Below are 23,275 nucleotides of genomic sequence, written 5' to 3'. Positions count from 1 at the left end.
GCTGCAAAAAAGCAAAAAACTTTCACCTGGAATATTTACAAAATTACCTTTTCCCAAGATCTACCCCTAGCAATAAAAAAAACCCATCAGAAACGTGCTCCGTACTGCACTGACCTGATAAAAAGAGGCATTAAATTCCAAATGTGATATCCAAATGCTCTTATTTTCTACCACAATGAAACAAAAGTTGCAGTTAACACACCTAAAGAAGCAAAGTTAGCATTCCTCAGTTGCTTCGATAGCTCTCCAGAAAAATGATTCTTCTCCGATGCTTTATATATTAATATAACTGGCATCACTTCACTACTTCTTGCCATAAAATAAATATCTTTTCTTCACCAGATATCATCAGTTCATCTAAGGTGTCGCTAATTATCTCTATCCTTGTTGTCCCTAAATACAAGAGTGGAATTGAGTCTACAAATAGCTTGTTGCTCAGAGGAAGACATTTCCTGCACATAACTTCCTTGTGTCATGACAAATGGTTCCTCCTTTCTGGGCTAATTTTTCATTTCTTTAACTCCAAAGCTTTCTAAACTGGGAACTCATGATCATATTGAGGGACTCACTTTTGACAGACTGGCTCTAATGGGAAGAAAAAGCTCCAGTCTATGAGGTTTACTTATCGCTCTCATCGTTTGCTTCTGATTAAAGACATAAGCGACTCTAAATCTCGTTCTGGCTAAACGAAAGTATTAAGGTGTGTTTTTCTCTTAGTGATCACTAGAATACTAAGATTATGGCTTTGAGTATCACTTATGATATTTTATTATTTGTGAGCCAAAATATTCCCAGCTCTCGGAAGTCGTTTGTGGTATAAAAGAATCAGTGAGCTGTGTTTTGACAAACCCATTCAACCAAACAGGCTCTGACTGACAATTTATATTATTTGGGGACAAGCCCGGTCCTAACTTCACATATACGTGCAGAATTTCTACACATCCATAACTATTCTAACCATCTCTGAGGTCTCAAAACCTCAGGGTCGTATAAAAAAAAAGAAATATCAGTAGGAGATTGCTGCATTAAATAAGCTTGCCAGATCATTGATCACTGAAAGAGGAATTGAGAGGATACATCCAGGCTGGTAGTGTCTGACTTATAGCAGGATTAACGTGTAACTGCCCAGGTTTCATCCTGAAAGTAGAGTCCTCATGATCAAATACCTAAACTAGGAATGGACTAAATCTAAACCATAATCCCTACATATGGTTGTAGCTGTTGTTACTATTATGCTATGCAATTTCATTTAAATGTGATTTTTTTTTTCAAATGTTGCAGGGTGAGTGTATGCAAGTTTGCAGATGCTTAGTAATTATATTTTGGACTGAGCAGTCTGGCTGCATTTTGGTGACTGAATGTAACAGCTGTCACTTTCCTAACTTACCAAAAGTAAAAATAAAGTAAAAGGGATAGATAATAAGGGTAAAGAATTGGGCACAAACAGAGCAACTTTTGCCAAGTCTCATACAGTGTGTTCTTCACTGTATATGGCTTGCTGCTCTGTGTACCTTAGGCTTTTGTAGCATATCCATTCCTTATGGATTCTGCAATTGTCCCGGAGTGATCAGAGATATCCCTGTTTGTGTTTCTGCACATCTGAGTCTCCGCTCTCTAAAGTGGAGGCAAACATTTGTAACTCATTAGGGTCATATATGGTGCATAACTTGGATAGATAACTCTTGATCTCAGGATAAAAGACATGCAGTGCATATAAATTATCAATTACATATATATTTTAGTAGACAAAAACACTATCTTTACTCTCAAGAAATAAAAACTATAATACTTTTCAGTTTATTTGTACACCAAAATCTTTTAGTGATGGTCAGCATTTATTTTTCTTTTAATCTATTTCCTGCTTGAAAATTAGCAGCTAATTCTGAAGATGCACATGGTTTTACCTGAGTTCTTAACTGTATACATACAATATGCTATTTTTAATGAGCACTATTCTATCAACCTGAGTAATGCTTCTGCTAAGACACCAGCAGGCAACGTAGCTCAATTAGGCAAATAATCTGCAGGAATAATTTACTTCCCCGATTCAGTGTTAAAGAGAAAAGAATAACAGTAGAAATGAACACACATTCATTAAATACTTTTCATTTTCATGTATAGAGCTCTTCTTCCCTACGTCACTGTTACACATAACCGTCACAATTCTCTGCAGACTACAATGGATGGTCAGATTGTATTGGTCAGATGTACATTTCTCAAAATTTAATGTTCAAAATTAACAAGATTGTTAACAGAAAGCAAATTTATATTGATATTTCATATAATGTTTTGTTATACTATGCAAGAAATGGTGGGTAATTGGCACAGAACTTATAGAAGTTTTGTTAATTTAAATTGTCACTAGTTTTTTAGCCCGTGAGGATTTGGATGGGTTTACAACAGTACAGTTTACAGCTTCTGCTTGCTTTTGCATTGATATTATCTAAACAGAATTCTGTATATACATGATAACACTTTCCTGATTTAAAATGTTGGCGATTTTTCATCACCTAGGTTAGATTTTGCTACTAGTTTAGACTGTAGAAACTATGGAGTTTTTATACTTTATCTTGAGTTCTATAGAACATGTTAATGCTGTTTGAATTAACTAGATATATTATATTTCATGAGCGGTAAGATTACTTTCATAAATCTCTAATTAGTTGGAGCTTACTGTAAAATCTAAAACCAATATTTTATCATCTGTTTATTGCAACGATTTTATACTAAGCAACCTAATATAAATTTTACATACCACATATGACCTTGCTTCTTATGTAAAATTTTTACTTTGTAAATTAAGTATGAGACCAAAAGCCTGTCCCATATCTGATTATATCATTTTATAGTGTTAATCTCTAAGACAATTCCCAATATTTTCTTCATTATTTCTGTTTGAATAAGTGGAAGATACACTGCTGTAACTCTTTTACAATCAAAAGGGTTTTCCCTTTCCATTGTTACTACATAATGAATGGAGTCCTGTGGATGGGTAGGTTTTTGTGTTAGGACGATCAGTTCTAAGATGAGGATATTGTTACATATTGTTTTAATGAGTAACTTTAGATTCTTTTCAATAGTACATTGACTTAGTTGTTATACTCCTTCATTTAGGAGGGTTATGTGGGTAGGCACGGGATTAAGGGTGAAGGAGTTTGTTGCTACCATTGTCTTTTATACTTCAAGAAAAACTTTCTTAATTTCATTTGGACCTTCATTAACATTAATAAATAGTTATGCTCAGCTTATTCTGGTTAAACCTTTTCAGCATTCTGATATTTTACTCAAAACTTTCCTTTATTTTTATCTAATCCTTTGACTTAGAATTTATGTATTGGATAATTGATTCATGGAATGTAAGGGGTTTACATAACAAAAGAAAAAAAAAACTTATAATGCATTTACTTTTTGAATCTCAGGCTAATGTGTGTTTTGTTGAGGAAACCCATATGCTTAAAGAAGATTGGGAAAAGGACTCTATGAGAAAATGGATAAAGAATATAATTGCTGCAGGGGACAGCTCACATTCAAAAGGGGTTATGATTATTATTAAAAAATAATTTCATGAAGACATTCATTGTTATAAGTCGGACAAAAATGGAAGATGGCGCCTCTTCACATCCACTAATCCAAAGTCCGACATACCAGATCTCTTCCTGAATTTATATGCCCCATGTTTGAAACAACATGATTTTATACTTGAAATTTATAATATTCTCTTTTCATTTCCAAATCACTTATAATAGGAGGGGATTGGAATGCAGTCATAGACCCAGTATTAGATCGCACCAGCAAGTAAAAGTCTAACAACTATCAAGCCTCTACCACAATTAGGGAATTAATGCTAGATGCAAATCTAGTGGACCCAATCTCTTTTAGTAGTAACTTAACTAAAAATAATCTATATACCTATTTTTAAAAATGCTATAATGCTTGGTCCCGTCTAGACTTCTTCTTTATTTCAGATTCCCTACTCAATCTGGAGATAAAATTTTACACAGAGCCCAGATTCTTATCAGATCACTCAAGAATTTCTCTTAGCTTGTATTTCACAAACAATTCATAATCACATCCCGTGTGCAGTAACTGTACTCTGAATAATAATTTATTACTTAAAAAAGACATTATTCAAGAAATTAATAACAGCTTATTAGAAGTTGAGACAGACTTTAAATTTTGTAACATTACATTAGATATACAATGGGCCGCTTATAAAACAAAACTGAGAGGTTTCCTAATACAGAAGGCTTCCTATTATAAAAAGCTAAATAAACTAAAAGAAACCAGTTTAACCTCAAAATTATCTGATCTAGAAAACAAACTTAAATCGTGCTATGACCCAGTTATAGGAAAAAAAGATTAGCGATATTCAAAGAGAGCTGTTAGAACTGCACTACTATAACTATTCTCTTCAAGAACAGAGCCCCCTAGCATACTATTCTGAATGGGCACAAATTCCTTCTAAAACCTTAGCTAGAATTATTGAAAATAAACAATGCCCCACAAAAATTCATCTCTTAGAGTATCACAATAAAATTTACAATACTGATTCAGATATTATAGATCTATTTCACACTCTTTTCTCCACTATATATAGCCAACAAAACGATTCTGCAGAATCATACCAAATAGAGAATTACCTAAACAATCTCACATTTCCAAAACTTAACAAGGAACAAAGAAACTCTCTCTCTGCACCTCTCAAGTTACAAGAAATTGTTGATACCATCAACAATCTCAAAACTGGAAAATCACCCGGTCCAGATGGTTTTACATCTTGATTTCTATAAAACATTCAACAATAAAATATCATCCATCCTTCTAAAAGTCTTTAACTTTATTATTTTGAATGGTATTTCTGATCATTACTGGAATAATTCCAAAACGATACTCATTCCAAAAACAATCAAGACATTACTAACCCCAGTAACTACAGACCCATTTCTTTGATTAATGTAGGTATTAAAATACTTTCCTCCATCTTGGCTAAGAGACTTAAAAAAGTACTACCATCCTTGATCTCCCCTGACCAGGCAGGTGTTATCCCTAAAAGACATACATAGGATAACACTTTAACTCTTGACTCATTAATAAATATAACAAAAAGAGATAAAACCCCCATATATGCGCTAACCCTAGATGCCTGCAAAGCCTTTGACAGGGTCAACTGGAAATTCCTTTTTTCAACCTTACCCCACTTTAACATACCTAAAGAATTCTCCGACATAATAAAAATCTTATACAAAGACTCTTCTACATACCTTTATATTAATAAAAGATATTCTAATCCAATTAAGATATCCAATGGAACTCGACAAGGTTGCCCGCTTTCACCTTACCTTTTTAATATCTTTATTGAACCTTTCTTCTTACATATATCACAGAAGTCATTTCACACTCCCCCACTAGTTCTTAGTAACAGGACCATATTATAAGCTTACGCTGATGATCTGAACCTCTATTTCCAATGTCCAAACACCAGTCTGAATAAATTATTATTAGCTATTGAAAAATTTTCTACAGCATCTGACTATAAAATCAATTACAAGAAATCACACATTTTCCCTATCAACCCCACAAATCATAAGGCAAATCACTTTCCAGAATCCCCCTTTCAAATAACCTACTCTCTTAACTATCTTGGGATCTCTTTTGAACATAATCAGACTTCCTTCTTTCAGAATAATCTTCTTAAACCTTGGTCTAAAATTACTCAAGACCTTCACAGATTGCAACAACTCTCTACTATCCAAAGCTTCTGTTGTTAAAATATCTTCCCAAAACTGTTATATCGATTAAATGCTTCCAGTCTTAATATTCCAAATAATTTCTTTACCAAAATCTCCAAAGAACTGGCCAAATTTATCTGGTTTCCAAAAGCGGTCAGGATATCATATTCCAGTTTGACTTATCCAAAAGAGAAAGTGGTCTCAGTTTGCCTGATTTCCTGTTGTATTACAAGATCATATGTGCTAACAGAATCTTGACAATTTCAAACCTGAATTCTGACAAACTTAAGTCATCTCCAACCTGGGTAAGAATTTGGCATAATCATATAATCAGATGTGATATTAACCCAAAAACCCTTCCTTTCCTTTTACCGTCGAATCTTAAGATGCTACAAATACATAGCACCCTGAAACACAAAGTGAGAACTTTCCAGGACTTGTTTAAAATGCTCCAACTAGATAAGATTTTACCACTTTTTCAACCATTACACCAAAACCCTAATATTAAAATTAATAATAAAGGAATAAACCTTACGGATTTTCCCCTTATCAAAGATTGTACGCTCTGGGACATATATAAGCATAAGGAGAAAAATATACCTGAATTAAAAACAATCCTTGGACTTAGCTTCAAATACACAGTGATACTTAGATTACAGAAGCCACTCTCTCCCTAACTAATGATATATACTTTGTGAATGTGGAAATAAACAATTTTCAGGAAATCATGAACTCACTTTTGAATAGTGAGAAAATGCTTTCAGAAACATACAAGCTTATTATCTCTCTGATACATAACGCTGGATGTTTATTCTCTAAATACTGGAATGAGCAGGGTAAAATAACGGATGAACAAAAACTGAAGTCAATCAAAAACACTCTAGAATTTATTCCCTTTAAAAATCTCATATATACTCAGTTAATGATCAATAACAATGTATATTATACACCAGTTATCCTTAATAAATTCAATCCCAAAATCTCGCCAGCTTGCTCATGTTGCTCATACTGACAAGCTGACCTTATGCATGTGTTGTGGTTCTGTAATCACACCCATAAACTATGGTGCTCTTTAAAAGCTCGCCTAGAAAAGATGGGTTATCAAAGCTTCAGTCTTTGTTAGGAACTGGCTATCTTCCATATCTCGAACCCGCTACTATCTAAATTCAAACAACATATCTTAATTCTACTTTGTGAGCTAACTAAACTTTATATCACTAAAAATTGGCTAGATGATACGAAACTCAGCTGGGATGGTTTTAGGGAAATGGCACTCAATTACATTTCATCACAAAAAATTATTATCAGAGGTCCTAAGAAAAGAATATATTATCAGAAGCTCTGGAAATCTTTACTTAACCAGGTTCTAAAAGACTAGGCATGATCAAGGTCCTATTACTTTAGATTCATTTACTCTGATTACTCATAAAACTAAGTTCATAAATGCAGTTTTACCACATAGTTTGATACAATGGTAGTTTCCATTGTAGATAGTTTTATATTTCTTTTTGTTTTCTTTTATTATTTTATTTGTACTTTTCAATTATTTAGTGATATGTGTGTAATCTGTTACATATCCTCTCAACTTTGTACACATTTTTGATGCATATCTTAATTGTATTTGCATTACTTATTGTTTTTTTTTTCTTTGTGCATAAAAGAATAAAAATTATTTGAAAAATAGGATATATTTAAGAATGTTCATGGTATGAATGATGTTAAAATGAAGGGTTATTTTCTGGCATAAGCTACTATTTCTTTTTTAGTTTGTTTTCTGTGTAACATGTGGATGTAAATATATAATGTATTTATTTGTTTTTATTGACAGTTTGACTGCAATATTTTAAAAGACTTATTAATATCAATTTTGGATGACACAAGAAAGATATTAAAAGTATAATATTCTTTAGATCAATGGCACTGCAACTCATGCTCTTTGTTTTATTATCCCATGTTTTGACACATTATGACGTATTATAATTCTTATGTATGTCAACATGTATTTACAGGTTAATGAAGTCATTATGTCAAATTCTGAACTAAAATGTGTCACAATTAAGGGGTCAACAAAAGAGTTGCGCAATTATGCTAGGTCTGTGCCAACTTTATTTAGTTTCACAGACAGGAAGCAGAATCATTTTTAAATTTATTTACTTGATGAAACAATCCCTGTGTTTGAGCAAAACATTTATCAAGATCATTTCAATGCATTTTCTTTGTTTTAATCAGAAGTCATGAAACAGTTTTTGATCAGTGGACTTATTTTGATTATTCCCTCATACTCCCTGATAACTTAATATAACCTGCCACAAGGTGCCATGTCCTTGGAAGTGATATATATATATATATATATATATATATATATATATATATATATATATATATATATATATATATATATATATATATATATATGGGTCTATCTGAGTTCATCGACACTTTAAAATACCGACAATGGATTAACCGACACGAGAATGTCGAAAGTCACGTCACCGACGCCAGAAGATCGACGAGGCAGAAGACCGACGGAGGAAGACACCGACGCTGAGAAGCTGTGATGGGGTAAGGGTGCGAGTAAGGTAAGTGTGCGATGCTGGTGTTTAGTAGGGGTAGGGGTGGGATAAGTGAGTTAGGGTTAGGGCGCGGGTTAGGTGAGTGTGCGAGTAAGGTAAGTGTGCAATGTTGGTGTTTTGTAGGGGTAGGGGTGGGATAAGTGAGTTAGGGTTAGAGCGCGGGTTAGGTGAGTGTCTTGAGTAAGGTAAGTGTGCAATGTTGGTGTTTTGTAGGGGTAGGGGTGGGATAAGTGAGTTAGGGTTAGGCGGGTTGGGTGAGTGTCGATAGTGACGGACCTTAGGGTAAGGGTTTGGGTCAGGGTTGTGGTTAGTTGTGTATGTATGGGTTAGTGTTTGTTTGTAAGGATTTTGGTGTGCTTGTGTTGTGTGTGTGAGTGTTGGATAGGGGATGTGTTTTGTTTGTTGGTATGTTGTGTCGGGTGTATGCGATGTCGTGTTTGTGAACTGTCGATCTTCTGGCGTCGGTTAAATGAGTTTCGTTGTTTTGGTGTCGGTTAATTCGTTTTCGGTATTTTAAAATGTCGATGAACTCAGATAGACCCATATATATATATATATATTGAAGGTGTTGTGGGGGCACAGTACTTCAAAATATAGGTTAGTGTTCATTTTCTGGTTTGTGGATTTGGAAAGATACCTTTCCAGTCGTTAAATTTGTGCAATCAGGAGTTTTGCAATTTGTGTTTAAGATTTAACAATATACCCTCTTCAGCTTCCAGTTATGATAATGTTACCATATTAAGGAAATCAACCATTATATAATAATTAGTCTAAGCCTTTTAAAACATGGCTGTTATTAACAGCCATGGTAGTGCTGTAGATAATTGAAAGGCCTTTATTTCATTAAGAATATACACAGTATATAGGACTTGACCAATAATGATATTATGGCAAATACTGTACTACGTAGTGCAAGAACGTCCACCATTCCATCCATATAGCCATCCTTCCTGATACAGATTTATAATATTAGAAAAAAATACTGTCTTCATCCATTCTGATACAGATTTGAACTATTTCTTCCAGATAAGTTATGCAGCAACAGTTATGTCTCTGAGTGATAAAAACCAGTTTCCGTCTTTTCTCAGAACAATTCCTGGTGACCTCTTCCAGTCCATTTGTATAGCTCGCTTGGTGCAGTACTTTGGCTGGACATGGATTGGAGTTCTTGCTGATAGCAGTGACTATGGTCTGCAAGGAAGCCTTAAAGTAAAAGAAGAACTCCTCAAAGCCGGGGCTTGCATTGCTTTTTTTGAATCAATACCTGCAGTGTACTCCGAGGTGAAGAATCACCATATAAGAAAAACAGTGCAGAAATCTTCTGCAAATGTCATAGTGATTTATTCTATTGATGTTGACCTTTACCCTGTCATGGAGGTGATTACACAGAATAATGTGACTGGAAAAGTCTGGGTAGCCAGTGATGGTTGGGCACAGTCTTATCTGTTTTCTAAAAATGAGTTTTTGAGAACATTACAAGGAACACTTGGTTTCCTTGTGAGAAAGGGAGACATATCAGGATTCAAGGAATACATTTACAGTCTCTATCCTTATAGAAATCCAGATGATGTATTTCTGAAAAAGTTTTGGGAACTTGTTTTTGACTGTAAACTGCCACTAATGGATAACTCTAATAATGTAACCAAAGGATTAAAAATTTGCACAGGTGATGAAACACTAGACAGCATGAAATTGGATTTTTTCAAACTCACAGATTTAAGAAATACATATAATGTCTATAATGCCATATATGCTGTTACCAGTGCTTTACATGACATGATTTCATGCAGGCATGGAGAAGGGCCATTTAATAATGGCACATGTGCAGTAATGCAGGATTTTCTACCATGGCAGGTAACAATTCAGCATTCTAGAAATACATATTCATTAGTAGTATAGTATTCCATTTAGATTAGACATATTATTATGTTGTAGAAGAAATAAACCAATAATTTACTGTAGTGTTTTTAGTTTGTATCATGTAATATGTATAACATACCAAATCTTTAGGGAGAAATGTATGTCTAGTAATGGGAACTTGTCTGCAAGTTATCATTAAATCACATTTCAAGCCTTGATTGCATATTATAGTTAATGTGTGTGTGAAACCTGTTGCATACTTCATAGGAATCATAGGAAATACAATGCTATTTGACCAGAGGCCATATATGCCTTGTCAGTAATCACCCTCTGGCTCTGCCAACCTTTTCAAGTAGGGCAACACCTGTACATTTAAGGGTGTATTATAGGGCACCCATCCTTTTGTCTGAGTTGTGTTTAAAGGTCGACATGGAGTCACACTTCTTGACATGCAAGGAGAATTTATATGTGATGAACCTATCTCACCATTTAGTTTTGATTATTACTTGATATAAATTGTAATCCCTTGTTCTAATGTTAGCTACATTGTTTTATGGATCAAGAAAGAGGAGGTCATGGATAATAGGGTCCCTTGAGGGCATGGAAGGCAAGGCACAGGTCTCCCCTCAAGAGCCGAAGCAGCAAGGGGAACAATGGTAGTGATTCCAGACTTTCCTGATAAATAACATATTTGAGGCCTAAAATGCTCTTTTTGTTACAAACCTCTGCATTTTTTCAAGTTTTTAGATTTGTCTGTTGAGATATTTCACATATTGCTGTACATTAAATGTTTTTGAATACCTTCATCATCTATGTAACTTCATTTAAATATACAGCATACTTCATCTTCTAAATTATACATATTTGCCCATATATTTCATTATGTTTTTAATTATCTCATTCAAGTAAAATAAACCAAATATTGCTCTTTGGACATCCTCATTCAACTACTCTTTCAATTCCAAGTCTCCTTCTCCAGCCATTTATTAATCAAAGACACCATTTTAAATAAAGAAGTAACATTTTCACTAAAATATTCCTCATATAAAAGTCAAATGCCTTTTGAAATATCACATGGCACACATATCCTTAATATTGCATCCTTAGTTTGGTACCATTTAGGTTCTTAGTAATAACTAATAGTCATTTCAAACCTTGACCTTTTACCACATATACATCTTCTTCTATCATTTCTTTAACAACCTTTGCTACTCTGAACCACAAAAATTTCATAAAATTTTATAATTATTATTCATATCCATCCATTTCCAATTAAAGTCTCTCATACTTCATGTTTTCAAAATAAATCTAATTATACCATCACATATTTGTTTCTTTTTGAAAACTTTTCATAACTATTCATTTAGTACTTTAATAATAAAAAAAACCCAAAAACTTCTCTTCATCACTTAATAATTTTTTTAACGTCCAAATTCTATAACATCTCTACCCGGAACATCTGGAGCACTATCTGTATTAAAACTTTTAAAACTTCATTTAATTCATATACCACTATTTCCTTCTCTATGTCTTTTATTACTTTTCATTTTTAATGTTAACTCTTCTACTTTTTCCTTCACACATTTCATTCATGTACTCTTCTAGTATACATATTTCATATTTTGTTTCATATACACCTTACCATCTTTACTTTCTACTTCATATGTAAAATATGTATCTTTCTTTATCCTGAGATTTATTATGAGACATCTTCTTTATTCATTGTACCGCAATTTTTTGTCTCTATTTCCAGAATTTTCCTTATTTCTTTCATAAATCTCCTGCTCTTCTATAACAGCTATCTCTAGCTCCTTGTCTTACAACTTACATGGCTTAATAATATACTTGCATTCAATCTTTTGCTACTTGTCTGAATTAACCTGTATTCTCTACAATATTTATCCCATGAAATTTTACTTGCAATCCATCCAGTGTTTATATGCCATGCTAGCTCAATAGCTCAACAGGTAGCACATTCACCTTTGGTATAGAAGGCAGTGGCTTTTATTCCCATACCAGATAGATGGATTAATTTCCATTACTGACCCTGTGATGTAACATAAGAGGCTGTTGTACACCTGAGTGTGCCACCATCCTTGAGATCAGATATTAAACCAAGGCCCCATCTGCCTGAGTTGGTGGTAGGTAAAGTGGATGTAAAAGATCCAATGGCATTTATCAAAAAGAATAGGGGAAGCTCCTCACTGCTTTGGCCAAATTCCCCTAGTAAGTCAGACTAACCTGTAAACAAAATATAAACAAATAAATAAATAAAATAAATAAATGTCCTTTAGACAAACCTTGAATGCTAATGCTATTAACTCTGAAAATAAAAAAGCCCATTGTATGTTTTGCAGTCTTTACCAATCTGTATCTTTTAACCTTCATCTCCAAAAACACTCTATATAGCTAGATGATCTGAAATGCTGTGTGACATTCCCATTTTCCCAAGTCTTTCAGAAATAATAATCTCTGTTCTAATTGAACTTCTGATATAAATAAAATTCCCTTTTTATCAACTTGTAACTTCACCATATGATGTATTTGTTTGTACTTTTTAATATCATTTTCCGCTTTCCTTTTTTCCTTTTCTTAGGTTACAATTGAAATCTCACATCCATATTATATTTAATGCAATTAATAAAATTCCTACCTCCCAGTAATACAAATGTTTAGTTGGGGACCTGACTCTTTTGGGTTTAGCCTTCCCTGTCAAAAGAAGGTGTAAAATCAGAGCACAAAACCCACTCAAACTATTCTTGTGGCCAGGAGGTGTGTAAGGCCAGCTGCTAAGACCTCTTGGTGCTGACTTGAAAGAACCCTCTTGGATCCTTTCAGCCTGTGTGATCTCTAAAAGGTAAAGGATGAAGGTTTTAATTCTCGATCCTTGTTTGTCTCAGTTCTTAGAGAAATCAGTTCTTGGTTAACTCAGTTCTTAGTTAACACTGTATCCTCAATCCTCTAATATGCTTTTGAGGGATTGTATTTCAATTTAACTGCCAACTAGTGTAACCCCTGCCTCTAGAAGCATGCTATCACAACCATCTAGCTTTTCTGGGTTAGCAATTTCCTTATTAATCCATCTCCTGGATTATTTACCCTTTAAAATTCACCTTTTACCAAAACTGACTTTAGATTCCCACACAGCTGCACCTTTCAGTCACATTAGTTTCTGCCTAATACCCCACATCCTTTTTCTGTAGTATCTCCTGGACACCCCACTCACACATCTAGCTTTTTCCTATTTAGGTTTTTTACATAGCTCCTCTGACCCTTTGCCTTCCCCTCCACTATGACATTGTTTTAATTTGTTTGTTCCTTTTTAGGAACTTGGTTTTTGTTTTTACCCTAAACGACATTTCAAAATCTTTTAGTATGTAGTTAAGGATGGTGTGACAATGCATATTATTTGATAAGCTTGCTCTGCTGTTTTTGGAGATCCAGAATGTTTTCATTGATAGACCTATTGGGACTGGATTGGGCCACCTCAACTTTGTTCCCCTGCTCCGTTTCGTAAACACACATTCAGATCAGCATGGCTCACCATTTTAGGTTTTGGTGAGTTATTCAGTGGTAAGGACAGGTTTATAAGTTTGTAAGTTGGCTTTTAAGGACATATTTGTAAGGTTGCTTTCATTCACCATATTGGTGCTCCCAGACTCCACTTGTGATTCCCAGCCTTCTTAGCCATTTCCTTGCTTAAACTCTGTTACCTTCTTATGTTATTAACCTTACAAAGCGGGACATTCCTGTTTTATAGATTTCAGAGTCTTCAAACACCACCGTTCCACCTTTATTATTTTAGTTTTTATATTTCTTTGATCACAATCACCACCTGGTTCACTCCCGGATAGGAGCTTAGACAAGCGCCTTCAATATCTACTAGAATAAGCTCACACGTGGTGTGCTGTTTCTAGTCCCTTCTTGTTTGGCCCTAGTTTTACCCACCACTGCTGTTTTTTAAAAACAGATCCCCACTTATGTGTCTGTTGTTAACAGGCGACATCATGTCCCCAGGACGGTGTTCCCTAACCTTACTAAAAGTGACCCACACACTAATGATGACAGACTCAGCAGGATAAATATCCTTATTCATACTTTAATAAACTAACAAGACCCAGTTTCTTAATTGCTAGCATGAACACCAGATCTAAATAAGCCATCCTTTTAAAAGTAAAAGGTTTGTATAGCTTTTGTCGGGACATACACGCTGCCCTGCCCAACCCCTCTCATGCTCCCCTACTTTCTAACATCATCAACATCAGCTCACTTTTTCTCATTTTTTTGACATGGGGTTGGGGTATCGTGTTACTCTCTTGATTCAGTGCCACACTGCTGCCTTCTTCAGCCCTCATGCCTGACTGTCGCAGATCTTCTTTCACACAATCCATCCGCCTGTTTGCTGGATGTCCTCGCTTCTTCTTACCTTCTTCCTGTTTGTCCCAAACCTTCCTCGCCAAATTGTCTTTTGCTTTTCTGCACATGTGCATAAACAGCTGTAATCTGTTCTTGTCGATCTTTGCTGGAGCTACTTTGGCTTCTGATCTTATGTCCTCATTTCTATGTCTGCCCCACAGTGTGCATCCTACCACCCTTCTCAGGAACTTTATTTCCATCACCTCTAGCTTCGTCAACTGTTCTGCCTTTACTGCCCAGGTTTCTGTACCATACAGTAGCACTGGTCACACCACAGTCTTGTACACCTTACTTTTCAGCTTCTTTGGCATTCTTCTGTCATAGACTACACCTGACACTCTATGCCAGTTGGCTGCAGCCCCTCTGATTCTAGCTTTGACCTCTTCATTCAGACTTCCCTTCCCCTCAACCACACCTCGCAGATACTTGAAGCTGTTTACCTGTTCCACTATCTTTCATTCTATCTCTATTCTCAGCTTCTTCTGATTTCCCCAATTTGCTGCCATTACCACCATCTTATCTGTGCTTGGTTTCATCCCATGTGTCTTTAGTTTTGCATTCCATTCTCCTATCCTTTGCTGAAGCTCTAGCTCAGAGTCTGACTGTAATGCCACATTGTCTGCATACAGCAACTTTCTTGATCTGTCCCCCCCAACCTGTTTAATAATATAATCCATCACCAGTACAAACAGGAGTGGGCTGAGAGCTGAAACCTGGTGTACACCCACTCCCACTTGGAACCTCTCTGTAAGACTGAGCACTGTTCGTACTTGAGGCATTGGGTCCTTGTACATAGCCTGCACTAATTCTACCAATGTTTCTGGAACTTCAAACCACTGCAGTACTGCCAAGATCAGCTTTCCTGGGACCTTGTCATATGCTTTCTCCAAGTCTAGGAATGCCCAGTTGGACTCTCTCCTCATCTCTAGCTTCTTCTCAAGTATCTGTCTCACTGCAAACATCGGATCAGTTGTGCTGGATCCTGATCTGAATCCAAACTGCTCATCTCCCATCTTATATTCTACTACTCTGCATATCTGTTTATCCATCACCCTCTCCAGAACTTTTATGCAATGTGATAGGAGTTTGATGTCTCTGTACTACCCACAATTGTGGATGCCCCCTTTGTTCTTGTACACTGACATGAGTATGCTTATTCTCCAGTCATCTGGGATATGCCTTTCTCTCCACATTGCTATGAGTACTCTCAGGAGCCATTTCTCTCCTACCTCCCCCAGCATCTTTATCAAATCTGCTGTGACCTCATCTGAGCCTGCTGCTTTCCCTGACCTCATTTTTCTTAGTACTGTTCTTACTTTTTCTAGGGTTGGCTCCTCTTCTTCTCTCATCTTAGGCTTTTTCTAGGGCAGTACAGCTTCTGTGTTTCTTTTTCATGCAGAAGCTGCTGGAAATACTTCTTCCATGTGCCTTTGATGCCCTGTGGACTGGTGAGCAGGTTGTTGCTGGCATCCCTTATGAAGGGTATCTGACTATCTTCTTTATCTTTCTGTCTTTGCCTTGCAACCTGATATAGTTTCTTTGTGACCCTTACTGAGTTACTTTCCAGAAGTTGGTAGAGTGCCTCTGATGCCCTATTCTTTGCTATTGCAACTTCTTTCTTAGCTTCTTTGTTAGTCAACCAGTAGTCCTTCCCAGCCTGATCAGTCTTTTCTATCTCCCACTTCTTCTTGCACTCCTTCTTTCTTTTGATGACTTCCTGGACTCCTGTATTCCACCACCAGCTTTCCTTATGTACCTTATTTCCATACCTGGCTTGGTCACATATTGTTTCTGTAGTCCTAACACATGCTGTTTTAGGTTCTGTTATTCTTGTTCAACTCCACCTTTTTCTTCCTCTTCTTGGGGTGTTAGAGACCAAGTAATTCCTTGAACTGTTATCCTTTCTCTCCAGTCAACCTCCAGGTCTTCATCCTGGTTTCTGTTGACCTTAGAATCTTATTTGACCACTGCTTGCCACTGATTGTGGCAACTAATGGTTTATTCTGTGGGCTGACTGTTTCACTGGGGATGAATTTGCAATCATGGATTCTACCCCAGTACCCTTTCCTTACCAGGAGGAGGTCTACCTGAGGTGCATGTTGGCTTCTTTTGTATATGATCTTGTGATTGTCTCTCTTTCTGAACTATGTGTTGGCTGCTATCAAGCCATTTGCCAGACAGACATCTAGAATGGCTTCTCCTTCTTTATTCCTGTTGCCCCACCCATGTGGACCCAGGCAGTCCTCATATCTTGTTCTGTCTGTTCCAATATCTGAAGTCAAGTCACCCATTATCAACACCAATTGATGTTGTCCTGCTTTATCTAGTAGGTCCTGCAACTGCTATATGAATACACTCTTTTCCTCACTATCACAACCCTGCTGTGGGGCATAGGCTGAGATTATGAATACTGCCCTATCATTATACTGGAGTCGGATTGCCATAAGCCTTTTATTAATTCTGATGATATCCCTCATTGCCTTCTGAAACATCTCTCTCACCACAATTCCTACACCATTTCTAGCCTGTCCCTCACCTGAGTAGTAGAGTCTGGATCCCAGCTTTGCTGCACTGCTCTTAAAGATGCCATCTATTTAGATTATATTTATGTGACTAAATAAAAAACAATAGTTAATACTATTCAACTTTTTTAACTGAAAATCTACTAATAATAACCTACATTTTCTTATATTAGCATAAATCATAATCATGCCTTTTTCTTTGTTAAAGTAAATTTGTGTTAAATCATCCCCTATAATATTAAATACCACATTTCAAATCAAGAACACATCTTCTTCAACTAGCTTTTTCTTGCTTCATGTCTAGTAGATGCGTTAGTCTAATTTTTGTAACTCCAAACTGACATGAACACTGTACCTTGGAACTCAAAAATGTGTTTTATTCATTGTGTCTTTGTTTTCTGAGCTATTGTAATACATCAAAAGTCATTCTACCTGATTCTTATACTTTTTTTATCCCCCCCCCCAAAATGGCAGCTATAGGGTCTGTTGCATCAATGTGATGTTTTAGTGCTTTCGTGTCTTCTTTCCATCGTCCCCTTTCTATGAGTCATGCTAGACATAAGAAGGTAATGATGCCTTCCTATCTCACTGACATACATTTACAGTAGTGTCAGTCACAGGCATCTTGCGTGCCTTCTGTAGGAAAACTGCTTGCATTTTTTTTTCTGAATGACCATCATATGTGTTTCTCTCATTACTTGTTTTAAGCTGTTCAGAGCTATATTGCAGTTTTGTTTAGGACTTGTCAGTTTGTAGTTCTAGAAGCACTGGCAATCATTTCCTCACACTCTTCCTGAAATGTCAGGGCAGTCCACGAGTTACTAACTGTTGCATTGTTAGCCACCAATTTGTTATATTGCAGTAAACTAACACTTCATCAAAACCATAATTATTAAGCAGAACAATTTCTCTGTAAGACGTAAAACTCTACTTTCTATAAAACTGAAGTTAGAGAAAACTGTATGTTTTAGTTACATTTACTACTGATGATATGACATCCTGGTCCCATATAAAAATAGGAAAAGGGGGTTGATGATGATGATTTGAGTTGCAACCTCTTTAGATGTCCAGAGTGGGACATTCTTAGGAAAACTTGAGATTTTGTAGGACAAATCATGCCATCAAACAATAAAACAGAGTTAGTTTCATCTTATTACCAAAGCGAAGGTTCTGATATGTGCATTGTTAGTTGTTTGCAATACTTTATATGATATTAGAGTTTTTACTGTGTAATACATTAACACTATTATAGTGGAGACCCTTTATGATATATGCAAATGGCCCCTTAAGGACATTCAGGTATTTCAGCTACATAGCTTCTGAATGCCCACGACCTTTTACTTTTTATCCATGTAGTGGGAAAATGGAATTTTCTGTCTCGCACCATGACATAGGTTTGTGAGTACTTACTAGGTCATTTATCTGTGAGGATCTTAAGAAGCCTAGCCCTACTTTCCCATGGTCATTTTTAGCCCTTATATTTTGCAGAAGAGAAGAACCTTTCTTTATGCGGAGTGAAGATGATTCCATAAAAGCAGTATTCTTTCTGATACATACCTATCCTACCAATATGTTCTACTTATTTTGATAAAAAGATTGTGTTTATAATACCATCAGACTTGCAAATGTGTAATAGGTGTGACGTAATAGGGTCTGTTGAAGATCTAAACATGAGGCAAAGGTTGCCTCTCACTTTTCTGTATGGTACTGAGAAGAGGGATAAGGATTTGAGATGGTCTGCATTGCTTTTATGATTTAAGCCAGTGATTTTTTTTGTGAGAAAAGGTGGTTATTTTAGTTCTGACAAGTATTTGCTCATGCGTGTACAAAAAGGGGCATTATACTCAATGAGAGGTTTAATGAGTGCTTAGTACAGTGTGGCATTACATCCCTGGATCTGGATTCAGCAACTCTAGGTATAAATTGTGTGATGGAAAGCTACTTCCTTGCACCAGAGGATATACGATGATCTAAGAGCAGTTCATTGTTGACTTTTTACACCATGCTACTCAATAATATGTAGCTTGCTCAGTTATTAAAAAATAGATTCACATATGAAAGTAGAGTAACAATATGGAAACAGTGGTTAACTTCTCCACCACAGTGTATCCTAGATTAACAATCTTAGTGTCATTTTGTTTTTTACAGCTTGCACTTTCATATGCTGCCCGCTGTTATTTAGTACAGCTCTTATCTAAGAAATAAGATCCACAAATGTTATGATGTTATAAGGAAATATATGTTTTAAAAGGAAGAATATAAAAAGGTGCTGTAGGCGTGATGGGGTTAAGCCCATCAGAGTAAATGAAAACTATGAAACATTGCATAATTTTAACTCTATTGGTATACTATACTATAATATATATATATGTGTGTGTGTGTGTGTGTGTTTGTGTGTGTGTATTTATATAAATATATGTGTATGAGTGTGTGTGTGTGTGCGTTTGTATGTATATATATCTATACATATATATATATATATATATATATATATATATATATATATATATATATATATGTATATGGGTCTAGTTTATATATGACCTAAATTTCATATGATTGAAATTCATTTGACGAGACCAAATGACCTAAACTTCATTTGAACTAAAACTCATTTCACTGGCGCAGCTCCCCACAAAGTTCAGTTTTACTGAACAATATAAAATCAAACCACAGAATATATAATCAAAAATATTGTCCAGTAAAACCCCACACCCCCCCTAAGTACTTTCAAGGTCGCACTACAGTGGTGAACAGGGCATATACCTTTTACTTGCCTTACAGTGCTCTACAGACAGCCAGTGCTCATTGTCAGTGAAATGAGTTTTAGGTTAAATGAAGTTTAGGTCATTTGTTCTCGTCAAATGAATTTCAATCATATGAAATTTAGGTCATATGAAGTAGACCCATATATCTATATCTATATATATATATATATCTATATATCTATATCTATATCTATATAAATATATATATATATATATATATATATATATATATATATATATATATATATATATATATATATATATGTGTATATATATATATCTATATATATATATATATATATACATATATATATATATATATATATATATATATATATATATATATATTATACTATACTATGTTATGCCTTGCCTTGCCTGAAAAAAAAGCAAAAAGAAACATTAGGACCTTTATCTTAAACTGTTGGTTTTCTCTTGCAGATTTTGCATTATATAAAGAATACTCACTTTAGGAATAAAAATGGTGAGGAAGTATTCTTTGATATGAATGGTGACCCTCCAGCACTTTTCAGCATTGTCAACTGGCAAGTAACATCAGAAAACTCTTTCAGGTATGAAGATGTTGGCCACTTTGATGCCACTGCTGCAGACAGCCAAAAACTAACAGTGGACATACCTGCTATATTATGGAATGATCATGAACAGGTTAGATTTTAAAGATGATGTTCTTTCACTGTCTGTCTGTCATTTTATATATATATATAATATTTATCATTAGACAGATGGATTAAGATGCTTTGTGAATGCTTGACTTATACTTTGAAGAATCTGCAATAATGCAGTTGAGAATGGTGTGACAGAGGGATACATCAGGAAGTAAATCTCAAGCAGTTCCATTATTAGCTGAAAACAGCTCGCCCAGAACATTACTGACAAAGGCATCCCACATGATTTTAAACATTCCTACTTTGAGTTGTACCACTTCCAAGAAACTAATCATATGTACTTTTTTGTAAAACTGTTGCAGTTCCTTTTATTAAGAATATGTAATTTTATGCTAAAGCATCGTTGGGTTCTTAGAAGGGCAACAAAAGAAGTGGGCGTAAATAACTTTCTTATCTGGGGTAATATAGTCTTGATACAAGTAGAGCTTTTTGGAGTCAGGAACTGGCATAACGGTTAAAGTACTTACCTCACAGACCCAAAGTAGAAGGTTTGATTGTCACCTTTGTGGTAAATTGACTAGGCTTAATTTTTTTCTGAAATTTTTAGTGTTAGGAAATATTAATACTGAATCAGATATTCTAATAATAGAAGAGGAGCATCTTAAAAGATACTCCTTTATAATGAAAGGAATAAAGAGACTTTTGATTTAATTAATTGTAAAATCAGTTCTATCAGTTTAGAGGATTATCAAGAAATAGTTCATGGACAAATTTCAAAAATTTTCAAAAAAGTTTTCAAAAATATAGGAGAGCTATAGATAATACATGAGAGAGGTTGTATGTTCATACTGAAGATAAAAAAAATGAAATTAACTTCTCTTTATGGTAACTCTGTCCTGTGCAATGAAACCCCAAACAAGCTGAAAACAGCTTTAAAGTTCGTCTGACTCTATTTTCAGTGACTGATTCAGATTTTTACAACTATTGTAGTTTAATTGATTTTTGAGCCCTTCACAAATAGATCTGTGGCATTATAAAAATTAAGAAGAAGTCTGAAAATAGGTTATATTTATTTGAGAAAGTTGGTATTTATATTCTTAAAAGGAAAGTACAAAGGTTATATGGATGCCTTTTGACTTGCAGGTCTGGAAATCTGTGTAAAATATTGAATATATACTCATGGGATATTTCTGGTTATTAGGTTATGGCTTCGGATTGATTCAAAATTTCAATGTGATACATTTTCAGTGAGCATATATAATAGCATTGTATGTTATGAGCCTTCAAGACTATGAACAGTTTGGCACTCCAAGTAAATAGAACAATTTTGATAGAGGTAGAGATAATGATGAGTTGATAATATCATTAATAATGGTAGATGGAAGCTACAAAGATCATATGACTGTTAAGTCATAATTATTTATTTTGGTTGATTTTCAGTTGAGGGAAAACAGTTTCACAGCATTATAATTTAATAAATCTGTCTGTCTATCTATCTATCAACCTCTAGATATAGCTATAGATGTGGTTAGATAGATTTCAGTAATTCGCAAACAGCACAATAGCTAGCTGTCAGATTGTCAAAAAACGACAGTGCAGCAATCAACTCAGTAGAAAACAAACAAATGTGTGCTTTTAAGTGAAAGTTAGACTTGCCCTCATGATTAAAAAAAAAGAAAGAAGTAAAAAAAAAACAACAAAAAATGCTTTATGACCCTACACCCTTCAATGTGGAGAATGAAACTTCACAAGCCCTTAATTATATATACTTATTCCATGGTCATACCACAACTGCCATTTAAAGTAAATCAGCCTGAAATACAAAATAAAATCTGATTTTGCATACTAGTTGCCCTAACAAGTCTACAAAAACATGTATGTATATATATATATATATATATATATATATATATATATATATATATATAATATATATATATATCGGTTCCCTATTAGAAGACAGAAGACGCATTCTTTCGAATGCGTCTTGGTCGAACTCAAAAGCCTGAAACAGCAAAATATCGAAGCAGCTTTTAAGCAAATTTTTTCCCTGGGAAAGAATTTGCTTGGCCGCTTCATTATTTTGCCATTTTCTGCACTGTAGTGCGGTGTCGGAGTTGATATATTTAAGTACGGGGGTGTGGGGGGTGCAGTCCCCACCACATTGGGGGGGGTGGGGCAAAGCCCCCCAGTTAAGGTAATGTTTCAAGAGTTTTTTTTTTTTTTTGTTGGAACAGTGATTTTTTTTTCCTAGGAAAAAAATCGCTGTTCTGACAGTTTGAAAGCTTTTGCTTACATAGGGTCGATTAATCACCATTTGCTTTTTTAAGCATTCGGTGATCTAATATAGACCCTATATATATATATATATATATATATATATATATGTGTGTATATATGTATATATATATATATATATATATATATATATATATATATATATGCATATATAAAATATATAAACTCAGATCATTTGGTAGCATCATAATTGGTTTAAAAAATGAGTAGAATGACATTTGGCAGAAGGTTCATTTGTCAGAGTGAAATTAATCACATGTAAATAGATGTTGTATTTTTATACTGAAATTTGATAATTGGTTTAGCTAGCTGATTTTTACAGAATGTCTATCATTGTTCTTGATATTATTGTCCTATAACTTGTAAAGTTATTAATGCTCTGTTAATTTGTAAGGGTGCCACTGTATGGAACTACAATTACTGTTTTCTATGGAAAATCACTGCTGATATGAATTTTAAATGTGTGCTGACTGTGATTCCATC

General features: G+C 34.8%; 1 protein-coding gene across 1 annotated transcript in view; it reads left to right on the top strand.

The window, feature by feature from the left end:
* The window catches only part of LOC122803811 (extracellular calcium-sensing receptor-like), a 105,501-nt gene that overhangs the window by 49,040 nt on the left and 33,186 nt on the right, over nt 1-23,275 (top strand). Inside the window, exons 3-4 of the mRNA XM_044073496.1 lie at nt 9,329-10,156; nt 20,310-20,534. Of these exons, the coding sequence (XP_043929431.1) occupies nt 9,329-10,156; nt 20,310-20,534 (1,053 nt within the window). The remainder of the gene's footprint in view (nt 1-9,328; nt 10,157-20,309; nt 20,535-23,275) is intronic.

The sequence above is a fragment of the Protopterus annectens genome, chromosome 6.part0 (assembly GCF_019279795.1).
Source record: "Protopterus annectens isolate FY-2018-M chromosome 6.part0, PAN1.0, whole genome shotgun sequence".
Taxonomy (NCBI): domain Eukaryota; kingdom Metazoa; phylum Chordata; order Ceratodontiformes; family Protopteridae; genus Protopterus; species Protopterus annectens.
This window is presented reverse-complemented; position numbering and strand designations above follow the sequence as displayed.